Source organism: Siphateles boraxobius, unplaced genomic scaffold (genome assembly GCF_051911475.1).
Source record: "Siphateles boraxobius isolate OS27281-9 unplaced genomic scaffold, OSU_SipBor_1 9, whole genome shotgun sequence".
Lineage (NCBI taxonomy): Eukaryota > Metazoa > Chordata > Actinopteri > Cypriniformes > Leuciscidae > Siphateles > Siphateles boraxobius.
In genome coordinates this window covers 4,149,389-4,162,293 of record NW_027509219.1, presented here as the reverse complement: position 1 = coordinate 4,162,293, position 12,905 = coordinate 4,149,389, and the positions used below count along the sequence as shown (strand labels likewise).

The 12,905-nt window shown below is 38.9% G+C and overlaps 1 protein-coding gene across 20 annotated transcripts in view; it reads right to left on the bottom strand.

Moving 5' to 3' along the window:
• prdm16 (PR domain containing 16) overlaps window positions 1-12,905 on the bottom strand; it is a 252,325-nt gene that overhangs the window by 15,384 nt on the left and 224,036 nt on the right. For 6 of the 20 annotated variants that reach the window (XM_077223733.1, XM_077223748.1, XM_077223740.1 and 3 more), the window contains exons 5-13: window positions 9,778-9,880; window positions 6,811-7,012; window positions 6,023-6,170; window positions 5,707-5,742; window positions 5,290-5,545; window positions 2,975-4,463; window positions 2,723-2,810; window positions 949-1,118; window positions 584-661 (exon numbers count right to left, since the gene is read on the bottom strand). In XM_077223733.1, the coding sequence (XP_077079848.1) occupies window positions 584-661; window positions 949-1,118; window positions 2,723-2,810; window positions 2,975-4,463; window positions 5,290-5,545; window positions 5,707-5,742; window positions 6,023-6,170; window positions 6,811-7,012; window positions 9,778-9,880 (2,570 nt within the window). Of the gene's footprint in view, window positions 1-583; window positions 662-948; window positions 1,119-2,722; window positions 2,811-2,974; window positions 4,464-5,289; window positions 5,546-5,706; window positions 5,743-6,022; window positions 6,171-6,810; window positions 7,013-9,777; window positions 9,881-11,137; window positions 11,732-12,905 lie in introns of those variants that run through there. The other 14 variants (XM_077223742.1, XM_077223744.1, XM_077223752.1 and 11 more) reach the window with 7 other exon arrangements.

Genomic DNA, 12,905 nt, shown 5'->3' with positions numbered 1-12,905 from the left:
TATCACTTAAAACTTTGAAAGACCCCCATCTCCAAAGTGCCCTCATAGAGGACTTTCCACAGCTGGTTAGAAGCCAAATCAATGATAATTAAGCAGTTCTATAAACAGAGCGTGGATGTCTCCAGGGTGCTATTACCAGCCAACATTGTCCAGAGCTTGCTCTGCCTCCAAAACATCTGCACAGACAGAATCAATCTTCTTTCTTTTTTGATCGTGCTGCCTCTCATGTCTTTCATTGTTGCTATGTGATATTTCTCAGAATGAGAAACATTTGTATTGCAATATAATACGCTAGAACATATCTCATTTGCAGATCACATAAAAAAACAAACAGATTCCCTTGTAAGTTTTCTCCGTTTCCAATACAAGGGCAGTTTCAAAAGGTAGGCAGTTTAATAATCAGCAACTGATTTGCTATGTATTTTGTCGTTAGCATAGCAACATGATATAACATCAAACTATTGGAATAAATTGTGAGGTAAGTCTCCTTCACACAGGCAGGGGGTAAAAAGTTTTAGAATTTCAATACTGCATTCGTGTGTGTGTGTGTGTGTGTGTGTGTGTGTGTGTGTGTGTGGCTTACCTGTAGGGTTGTTCTCCTGTGTGTGTTCGTAAGTGCCTTGTAAGATTAGCTGACCTGGGAAAGATTTTCCCACAGTACCTGCAAAGGATGGAAACTATACTTTGATACAGTCATCTAGCATTGTTACAACTCTCAAATTCAAAAAATTCTAACTCATTGTCTGGGGAAATTCAATGTAAATTTTGATGACTAATAAAACAAAAGCAGAACATTGGTAACTTTATCTCTATATAGTCTATTTCTATTTTGTGTGCATTAGTGTGTACTTCTAACTATAATGGTATGGTAGAAATGCTCAAAATAAAACTGTAAATTTAAAGGAATCTTTTAGGGATGTTCACTCTTGTTTCATGAGCGGCGCTCACCTGCAGGTGTATCGCTCCTTGCCTTTGCGTAAGATAGCATCGGAGAGAGAGGGAGGCGGGGAGCGGAAGTTAAAAAGATGGTGTGAGGGGTGCTGGAGGGAATTGGGAGCATCCAGTTTCAGAGCACCAAAGCTTTCCAACTTCTCAGTCATGTTTTCCATCGCAGACACCTGAGGAGAGAACATGAGGCGAGTTCAGAGAGGAATACTCTATGTTTGATGCACAGCTCAGGGGCTCATTTTATCAGAAACTTCTTTCGGATTGATTTTGTGTGAGATTAGGGTCCATGTGAGACTGAGAAACTTTTGCATTTGTTTAGGGCAGATACACGAAGAACAAAATAATAGTGGTGGGGAGAGGGGCTGAGAGTTTGCATCATAAACAGACAGGATGGAAAGCTGGAGGAAGTTATATATCAGAAGGTCGAGTCTTGATTGTGCTGTTCAAGAGTGACCTCTCTAACCTATGGCACGTTGGCAGCCACTCGAGCAGCCCCTTGGGAGCCCCCGGCTCCTACTTTGTTCCCAACAAATCTCTGAGAGAAGCGTCTGAATGAGCCATTCACCTCCGTGAGCGGTAACCATACAATGCAGTTTAAGATACCCCTCGCTGATAGTACTTCCCCTGTTGCAGAACAAAGGCTTCGCTATGTGGCTCTACGGCCAAATACAGCTTACATCCTTCCTACTTTTGGAATATGGATAAACACAGAGACAGACAGTGTGACAGACAATTTATTTATACTGTACATGTCTTGGTATCACCTTGATTCTGTCAAGTGTTTTAGCTTAGAATATCAATAGGCAATGGTGCTCTTGTTAATGCTTAAACCTTTTTTTAAATCATGATCACATATTTCTCCAAGACAAATATACAGCTAACATATACATTTTAAAAACTGCAGTAATATACAATGAGACAGACGATAGACAGACAGAGACCGACAGATAGATAGATAGATAGATAGATAGATAGATAGATAGATAGATAGATAGATAGATAGATAGATAGATAGATAGATAGATAGATAGATAGATAGATAGATAGATAGATAGATAGATAGATAGATAGATGGGCCACCTGTAGAAGTAAATATATTTGAATAAATAGGGGGCTGCTGAAAAGAGAGAGAGAAGGTTTGGATTTGGGGGGAGGTAGGTCAGCATTGATGGAGGCCAGATTTACAGGTCAGATAAGACAGTTCCCAACAAGAGAGGCCATTCTATTAAACACAAACACAGGAAGTCCCTGATCGACATGCAGACATTATCTAGGCAGCCAGAGCAAGAAAGAAATGCTAGGAAGTTATTAGCGGTGGGGACTCAACGGAGAACTTCCCAGAGACAATGGTCTACTTCGAAAGTATGTGGCATAATTTGTTTCAATTCAAAAGGCCATTATTAATAATATTTTCATTATTGTTGTCACCGTTCAAAGGTGGGAAAGGTTTAAAATACTAACACAAACAATGGGGGTTGTTTTTCTAAGCAAAAGATAACGAATTTTGAATGCACAGCATGCCACAAAAGGCAATACCTCTTATGAGATTATCTTCATGATGAATATAATCGAATGAAAATAAATACCATCAGAAGTCAGGACTTTTTAAAACATCAAGGCTCCCCTTGAACCAAACAGGCCTGAGGCGGAGGACACTGGGAATGTGTTTTTGGCGTCTTTGCAAAAGTACTCCACTGTACTTGAATGCAATGAAGAGCATAATCTTTACGAAGGTACAAGCAAATATATGTAAAAAAAAAAAAAAGAAAAATACCTGAGGATGGAATAGTAGTGGTGCCGGCCTCAGGTACTTCTCCTTTAGAGCTCCTACTGGGTCTAATAGCTTCCTCTTCTCCACCCTGCTGGACAACAACACCAAGGGTTACGTACGAACGAAGGTTGATTGTTAGCCTACTGGTTACCAATACTTTTTCAATAACTTGTCACATTTTAACATATCCCTATCTACAGCTTTGGATTGTCACTGTGGTGGGAAATACAATAAGGCCTACTCGGCTAAAAATACCTGTAGATGGGGTCCATGAAGAACGGCGAGGGCTTGGCGTAGTGGAGCGACGGCTGCTGGGGAGGAGGTGGCTGGGGAAGGGATGCTTGTGGCTGATGCATCTGGGGCTGGTGCAAGTTCTGGGACTGAGTTAGTGCTGGGTGTTCATCTTTAGCTGCTTTGCAGTTTGCGCCGTAGACGTGATTCTTGCGCTGTTCATGTGTGCCACCGTTCTGGTTGGCTCGGCTTCGACTGCCTATGCTAAGGTCCAGAGGCTGTTCCTCACCAGGGGCCCGAAGGGCGTTAGATGGTAAGGCTGGCTTGCTGGGGGGTGGAGGGAGAGGTTTTACCTCCTTGGGTTTGGTGGTTAGGTCAAAGGGTGAATCCGCACCAGTGGCTGTAGGTAATTTCTGTATGTGCTCACGAGGTGATTTAGGCTCAGGTTTGAAGAAAATACCAGGATTGAGTGCTCTGTCTGTGAATGGGTACAAGGAATGTGGGAAGTTGGGCAGAAACTGGAAAGGAAACATGGAATGGTAGTTTAAGGAGCCCATTTTCTTCTCCTGCAAGCCCATGAATCCAGGCCCAAAATACTTTTCTGCAATGGAGGCAATGGCTTTAATGGAGTCAGTGGTGGCCCCGGAGGGTGGAAGTGCTTGCTCTTCTGGTGGTGGGAAAAAGGAATGCTGGGAGAGGAGTGGGCGCTCGCAAGGGAGGTTCCCTGAACTGGAGACAGATACTGAACTGCTGCTCACTTCATCCTGCTTGCTCTCCTGCACCGGTTTCCTCCTGCTCTTCTCCCGTTCGCTCTCTGCCTCACTTTCTAGGTCGGAGCCAGACACAGTGCCAGTGGTGGTGTCTAGATCTGTGCCACTAGATGTGTTAACATCTTCCAAATCACTACCATCAGACATGTCGTTCATCTTCACTTTATTCTTGTTGTCAGAGAAGTCCAGTTTGGACTCTCGGTTCTCCTCTGACTGGCTGCTGAGACCACTTCCTACATTTCCATTGCTGTTGTGCATGGATGAGACCATGGAAAGTGTAGGAGCATCAAGAGGAGGCAGCTTCCCATCTTGAAGCGGGCTCTTGAGCAGTGAACTAGGAGGTAACAATGGCGGTCTAGGATATAGTGATGGGGGAAAGATCCCTGGGAAGCCATGGGACATGGCTGGGAATGCAGGAGGTGCTGGGGAAAAGGGCAAACCTGCATGATGTGGCCTGGATGAGAAATAATCACTGAAGCTAAGTCCACCATGGTTCAAGCCAGAATGAGACTTGGACTTGCCTAAAATGGGACTGGATGTCATTGGTATGCCCGGTGTGAACATGCCTCCGGGATTATAATGGTTCTTGCCCTCGCAAAAGCGCCGGTGCTTGTTGAGGGAGGAGGTAGTGCTGAACATTTGCCCACAGTCTTTACACTTGATCTGGGTGCGGCAGTCTGCATGCATCCGCTTGTGACGACACAGGTTAGAGAACTGGGTATACGATTTGTGACACACCTCACCTGGGAGAACACACATGACTGGTTAATTCTATTAACATACTGTTTTCATTTGGCGTTCATTCAGTAGAAGTGATAATCCGGCAGCTGATTAGATCAACCAATAAACTGTGCATGCTGTTTATCATGTTCAACAATCACATCACAAGTAGCTAACCCTGCTCCTGGATGGCTACCTTCCTGCAGAGTTTAGCTCCAACCCTAATCAGACACAGACCTGAAACAGCTAATCATGCTGTTCAGGACTACTGGAAATTACAGGCAGGTATGTTGGAGCAGGGGTGAAACTAAAGTGTCCAGGAAGGCATACCTCCAGGAGCAGGGTTGGCTACCCCAGTCTACATTGAACTCTACTCTGTTTCGAAGGTGAAAAAAAAAAAAGGCTGCACATGGTAATGTTATATGTTAAAAATATGCTCAATTAGCAAATTAATATCTTGCTGATGATATTCTTTATTAATAGATTAACTATTTCAACTAATTTTGTATACATTCAAATACATGTACACTGGTACAGCATACATGCATTTGGACACTGGACGGTAACACACAAAACATTGTGAAGCCAAGCAAAATGAAGATGATATTTTCTCAGTTTTGGTAAGAGGGCAGCTAAGACAAAGCATATACATTAACCTCTAAACATTAAATCTGCCTGGGCCATATACAAGCCTTAATGGGCCCTCAAAAGAAAATGCACAGTTAAAAAAAAATGAAGAAGGGTAAAATGGAGTAATTAAGAGAGCGAAAAAGAAAGCACGAAAGAAAAGCCCAACAAATGTAGAACAAAACAAAGAATGGCTCTAGAATTTCATTTAGTTTCTCTGACCTATAAAACAACAGCTGTCACAATCTTGGGGTGGAGCTAGCCGGGAGGTCTTTGGACACTGGTAATTGTATCTGAGGCTTAGACAAGACTGCTCAGACTTACAGATGAAAGGCTTGACACTGCTGTGTATGTGCTTGTGCTGCTTGAGGCCCGAGGAGGTGGCAAAGGTCTTGCCACACTCAGGGCAGGTGTGGGCTCGGGCACCGACGTGCTGAGAGCGGATGTGGCGCTGGAGGTTGCTGGGGTCTGTGAACACCTGAAGAACCCACAGAAATATGCCAACTTAGTGCCAAGTCTAAATATACAAATCTAACATTGTGTAAAGGCAATGTAAGATGAAAATGAATGAAAATTAATTGTACTGTTAGCATAACAATGTTTTTAAATTTGAAGTACATGGGAAGTGAAAAGTAATACTTTTGGAAAGTTGACGTCCTGTGGTGTGACATCCATCTAAAAGAATTTTAAACAAAATTTGGCTATTGCATTTTATAATTATTCTGCAGCTTTCATGACCTCATATTAATCAAGAGATTACATGGAATGTTTGTACTGTTAAAAATTCATTAGTCACATGCATTGCAGGACCTTTAAAAAAAAAAAAAACATTTTCTTCAAATACATTTTACAACATAAAATCTTAATATTGCAGCCCATGAGCACGTTATGTTTCAGCTTCCCACATATAAACTGATTAACGCATTCAAAAACATAAGTGGTCGCAGAAACCTACCTTATCACAGTTTTCACACTCAAAGCGCTTGCCACTGTCATGTGACATCTGATGGCGAATGAGGTTGGATTTCCAGTTGAAAGCTTTGGGGCACTGGTCACACTTATACTCTCTCTCTTCTGTGTGCACGATCATATGCTGCCCCAGACTAAGAATAAATAAGAACACCATAAATATTTGTCATATATAAGTGATCCCCATGTAGGCCAGTGGTCTAAACTGGTCTGTTCTGATAAGATTGCATATCACAGGGAAGAAGAATACTAAATGCAAGTAATACAAAAAGTTTTTTTTTTTTTTTTTTTTGTCGAAGGCTGCACAGTCAAACTCATTGAAAAAAAAAAGTATCTATCTCTTGGTAGCCAAATTAGCCAAAATTCCAAATGTGGATTGTGGTGACCTTTTTCTTTGGTAATGTAAATGTTTGGTCATGTTAATCATTTTTTATAATGTTTTCCTATGTGGCTCATTGCAATTTTAGTAAATTTCAATGTTTGATTTTAAGGACATTATTGTTTGCTTTTGTAAGATAAACATATTATTCATGCAAAAGTTTATTGTCCTCATGTTTATCATACAGATTTAACATACACATGTGCAATAAACAATTTTGGTTCTGTGTTGGGTTACTGGTATAATGCAAAATCTGGGTCATAAAGCAAAACCAGTGGAGCAAAAAGCAAACCCCCCCCCCCCCCCCCCCTTTTTTTTTTAAATTCTTACAGCTTGGGGTTACCTAAAGCTTGGTGGGTAATTACAACTTGAGCAGTATGGTGGATCGTGCTGACCTGTACTCGCTAGGGAAGATCTTTTCACAGTCTTTGCACTCGTGCACTGGCTCATCGCTGTCTTCGCGCTCCTGTTTGAAGTCTTCGCTTAGTGAGTCAAAGATAGAGCTGCCGCTGCTGCAGGAGTATTTCTGATGCCTCCGTAACTCCAGCTTTGATGTAAAGAGTTCATCACAGTGTTCGCAGCGGTACATCTGCTCATCTGTTGGGACACCATCATACAATTGCTCATGAATTACATTCATTATTAAAAGGAATTATTCAATCATAAAAGGTACAGTCTTCAGAATAACACCTCAAAACATATTCGGACACTTAAACCACAATTAAAATTGTCTGAAAGTCATCATATTAGATGACAAAATATCAAACAAAGTCGCATTTACTTTTCTAGCAAGACTCAAAAAAGAGATTTGAAATGATAAAACAATGGATACTGTTTAAAATGAAAACAAAAATATTGAAGCACTTTACTGGTTGTCAAATGTTTGTAGAACATGTCCATAGTTAATTTGAGGTACTGCACCTTTGGTTACTCTATAGGACACCTGTGTGAACTTTAGGAGAACTGACTTTACACATCCACTAAACGCACCAGCTGCTTTCAAAAAATGTTCAGAAAAGCAGGTCTATGAAAAGCTCTAGCAGCATTTTGTTTGTAGATGCCATTTGTTTTACATATTTTGTTATCAATATGTAATGAAATGTACACATCTTTAAGTCTAGCTTAGGCTTTCAAATACTTTTTATATATATATATATATATATATATATATATATATATATATATATATATATATATATATATATATATATATATATATCAAATGCAAGTAGTTTTGATAGTAACCATATTTTCACTGAATGTAAGGATGGTAGTGCTTAAAGAAAAACATGTATCCTATAACAAACACAAATATTTAAGATCAATACTATTTTACAGATCTTGCAAAATGACATAAAACAGTAAAGAGATTACAAGATTAAAGATAAAAATGTCATGGTTTTTGACTTGCTTTCGACTGAAAATCTGTCTTTGGAGTAATTGTTCATGTGACCCGGGGTTAAATGGCTAAAAACGTGGCTGTTTTATCCTCGGTGAAATCCTGACACAAGAGCCAAGTTCACAGATAACCCTGGAGTCGTGCAGGCAAGGAAATTCTAAGGTTTGATTCATTAGCTATCATCATCCTCAAATTAAACTCAGTGATATCTCTGATATACTCCATGCATGGCCCAGATCAAGCCAAGTTGGATGACTTTCATTATTCTTTAAATCAATATTGTGAAAGCAAAGCCCATGAAATGCTTGCATCGATGCTGTCTTAACTAGGATTGTGGCACATTTTCTGCTTTATTTTTCTTTTCTAATGACATGTATTGACAGAACACACTCCATTGCAATGCTCGTAGACTTCCTGCAAAATAAACGAGTATTTTGAATGAACTCCCCTTGTAACCTCAAAGAGGCCTTTACAGGGAAAACTAAAGTGAAAAAATTCAGTGCAGATTTAATTTCTGTACTGGCTTTTTTTATTTTTTTTATTTTTATTGAGAGAAGCCATAAAAAGAATTTGAGACATTATCTCTCCGTCCCATCGGTAGCACTAACGACAAAGGCAGGAATGTTGGGGAAAAGACAGGGAATGGGAAACTAATAGCTCTTGGAGAGAATAAGGGGGAACACAATTATGTGCAGTTTAGCGGCTAATCTGTGAGCATGGGTGAGGTCCCCCGAGACTCCTCCAGCTCCACTCCAAATTCCACCACCGATAAGCCATGAGAAGGAGGTCGATGTCGAGAGCACTCATTCTGTCTGTCCGTCTATCGGTTTGTCTCTCTCAGACTCTCGTCTGACTCCTCTTCGATGTTCATTCTACTCTACATTTCCTTTCTTTTGTTCTCTGGATTGATCTGTCTGAGTGGAGCCTGGCTTGCATCTTTTGGCGTCCCTGTCTCTCTTAGCTCTCCCAGAGAGCTTTCTCTTCTGGCCTTTTTTGGCAGGGAGATCTGAGGACACATCTCTATCAGATAAAACATTGTGCATGTGTTGGAGAGTGACTGCTGCGCTGAGACACACTTCAGTGCTTTTGCAATTTTCTAGTCTGTATCAACTACTCTGAGCTTCAAATCCAAAATTACCAGATCACTTGGAAACAAAAAAGATACAGAAGTCTATGAGCTTGTTTCAAAATTGCCAACATTCTGTGTTTTAATATGGAAAGTACAAGTGACAACCCCTGCTTTTGAAGAAATAAATAAATAAGTGAATAATTAAGGATTTATTTAGAAAAAAGTAAAAAAAAAAACACAATAAACACTGCACAATGTACAGTGCAGCCCCCCCATCACTCTCTCTATGCCTATATATATATATATATATATATATATATATATATATATATATATAATGCTGTCAAATAGAGTAATCATGATTAATCGCATCTAACATAAAAGTATGTGTATGTATATGTATATATGCTATATAGCCTATACACACACACACACACACACACACAAACACACACACATATATATATATATATATGTATATATATATATACACACACACGCGCGTGCACACACACACACGCGGACACATAGGCTATATTATGTAAACAAAAACTTTTATAGATGCGATTTCTCAATTTGACAGTGTGCAAAAAAAAGTATATATATATATATATATATAAATGTAATGAGCCACCAAAAATAACTACATGTGTATCAACTTCTTTAGTGCTGCAATTTCATTGTAAATGTCGTCGAATTTCTAGTTCAGTTGCCTCTGGGTTGAAACCGACTTCTTGAATGAATTTTCTTCATTACCGAACTTTGTAGCTACAACATCAAGACATAGCCTACATAAGCCACATAAAACATGTTACTAACTGTTAGAAGAGGTGAACGAGTGTGGTCTGTGTGAGTTTGTTTAAAAGAGTGCCTAATGACTTGCATTAATCTCACCTTCCAGATTCGGTGCCATTGAGCCCTCGGGGAAAACTCCGTCCTTCATGTAAACCAGTAACTCCTCCCCTATTTCAATATCTCTAATAGCTTTATAACAGATCTGCAAAGAGAGAATAAAGACGCATAAGATTTTGAAAACAGCAATAAAAAGCATTCAATTAGGTTATTACCATTATTATTATTTAATTGTTATTGTTATCATCATCCATGTTTTTTTTAGAGAAATAAGGCTTTATTTTAAACATAGCAAGTGTAAAAGCAATAATATTAATTGGTTATATTTTATAATGTTTTTAAGGATAAAAAACACACACGGCAAACAATCACAAAGGAGAAGATAGGCAGATAATGCAGTAATTATTAAATGCAAAGCGCATTTGAAATCGCCCATGCTTCATTCGATGATTTACTTACCGAAGGCCAACGAGATATAAATGAAAACACACACACACAAAATAAACGAACGCATCAAAATAATTCCCCTAATAAAATAGGTGAAATTAAAGAATACAATAATAAAATAATATAAATAAATAATTGATTTTTAAATGTAGTAAAAACAATGTAGGCTAATCGTAATCCGATGTGTTTGATGTGTTTTCGTTTTTAATTAAAAAAATCAAATGAAACACGCACGCATAAAAAAATTGTTTTATAACACAAAAGACATGATAGTATTGTGTTATTTACCTATATAGATATCCGTACAGCCTATACGGAAATTATTTATCCAGGGTAAAAGAGTTATAGCCTATGTGTATTTGTTTTAAATCTAAAATCTAAATCCTAAATATAGTTCGGGCTATATATTATTATCCCGGTTGTCAAATGTGTTGCTGCAAAGTTTCCTAAATGAACCATAATTAAAATCATTTAAGAGCGCTGTGATGACAAACCACATCTGTTGTGTGTTTTAACCATCATACACTCAAAAACCATAAAAACATAAATCATTAAATTGTAAAATAAATAATTTATAGAGTGCAACTCACCTAAATAGACTTAAATAATAATCATAATAAAATAAAAGAACTAGTCCGCTTCATAAAGCGGCATCACAGACTCTTCACACACTGAAAAGGACAGTACCAGTTGTTCCCTCATGAGGGCGCTCAGGGCTAGGCGACAGTTGCTGATCTGGGCCGCTCTCCGAAATCAACACATACAGCTAAAAACATGCACAAACTTCATCTCAGAGCTCCACTGTTGTGACAACTCTAATGTGTGTTATAAAAGTAGGCCAAGGCATCAGTTTGCCGCTCAAGAGGGGTGACCAATGTATTACACAGCTATTATTAGGCTATTATTAATATTAATATTACAATTACAGTTAAAGTAAGGGAATAGCATATCTGACCTTTTTCTTTCCCGAGAGTTGATAAAGTTGGGCTAGTTGTTGAGCGGTGGATCTTAAAGCCTCCAGTTGTAATAGCAGCTCTGGTCCCGTAGAGTTCAGCACGCAACCCATAGTATCATGACACTGCGCGCGACAGCAGCGCGAGACAGAGTCCGAACACGCGCGTCTTTGATGAGGTGAGTCGCGCTCATTAGTGATTCTCTCTATCGGCCACTCCTCCTCTCTTATCTCCAACCAAAAGGATTGAACCCCTCCCCATGTCCTCTCCTCCTCTGACCACCATATGAATCTATTATTGATGGAAAATGTATCTTTCCCAGTTAATGAAAATGTTAAAAAAATAAATAAATACATCGACTGTTGTGTTGAGCGCGAGCAGTGCCCCTGCGCGAGGATTTCCGTGGGGCTTTAAATATATACACCTGTTTTTCCTCGCTGTCTTCTGCCACAAACATTTAGCAGATATTTTAAACGATTTGTCTTTGCGTTTTTAACGACTGAATTCAATGTTTGCGCCGACAGAGGTACGGAAACACGCATTATGTTGCCTGAGACACTTAACTGTCATATTCAGCCTATATTCAACAACAAAAACTTTAATCTTGAATATCCTATTCATAAATAACCGTGTATATTAGGCTGTGTAGCCTATTATAATTGATAATACATTCCAATATAGCCTATAGCGTTTTTGCGGGTTGCTGTTCTCAAATTATTCTATTTTTATATAAATAATAATAATAATAATAATAATAGCATATGCAATAATTTCATCCAAAAACGACAATAAAACAAACATTGTAGCATATATTATTTAATGTAGGCCTATTGTAATATTATTATAGGTCTAATTATAATTAATAGGCAACAACTTTAGTTTTTTATTATTATTAAGATAGACATGATTCCGGTTTGATCAACGAATTAAATATAGGCCTAATCATCGCATATTTTCAGAGGAGTTTGTTGCTTATATTGCTTTATAGATGGTTGTTTACACATTAAATAAATTAAACGACTGATTATTTCAACTGAAAATTATAATTCGTGCATCGGATTTGATCTATTTATACCGTTATAACGGTTTGTTATTGTGAGTTTTTATGCCATTTCAAATATATATATATATATGTCAAATTGTGCTGTATTCCTATGGCTAGTTGTCATTTGCTTCCTTTCACCCCTAAAGCAATCTATTATGATGGGGCTAAGCTGTCTCTACAGTAAATCTTTTCAGGATCTGACAGGACTGAGAGGGCCATCTTGACCCCCTCATAATGCTTTCAAGTGCTGGGGGCCGATGCATCATCCATCACTTAGGTGACAATAATCCCCTGTCTGTCACACACACACACACACACACACACACACACACACACACACACACACACACACACACACACACACACACACACACACACACACACACACACACACACACACACACACACACACACACACACACACACACACAGACACACACACACACACACACACACACACACACACACACACACATTCATATAAGTGCCAGCGGAAACACACTGATGTGAATATATAAGGAAATATAAATGTAAAAATAACTTTTGTTTGGGTGTGCATGTTGGCCTGCCATTCAAAATGTAATTCAGATTCCGACATGATTCACTAAGACAAGATCAGAGCAAAGTCCATCCTATCTTAAGCAACTCTTTGATCAAATGCCAAAACCTTATAAAAACTAAACTGCATGACTAGACGTCAGGGATATTTTTTTTTACAAGTTCCT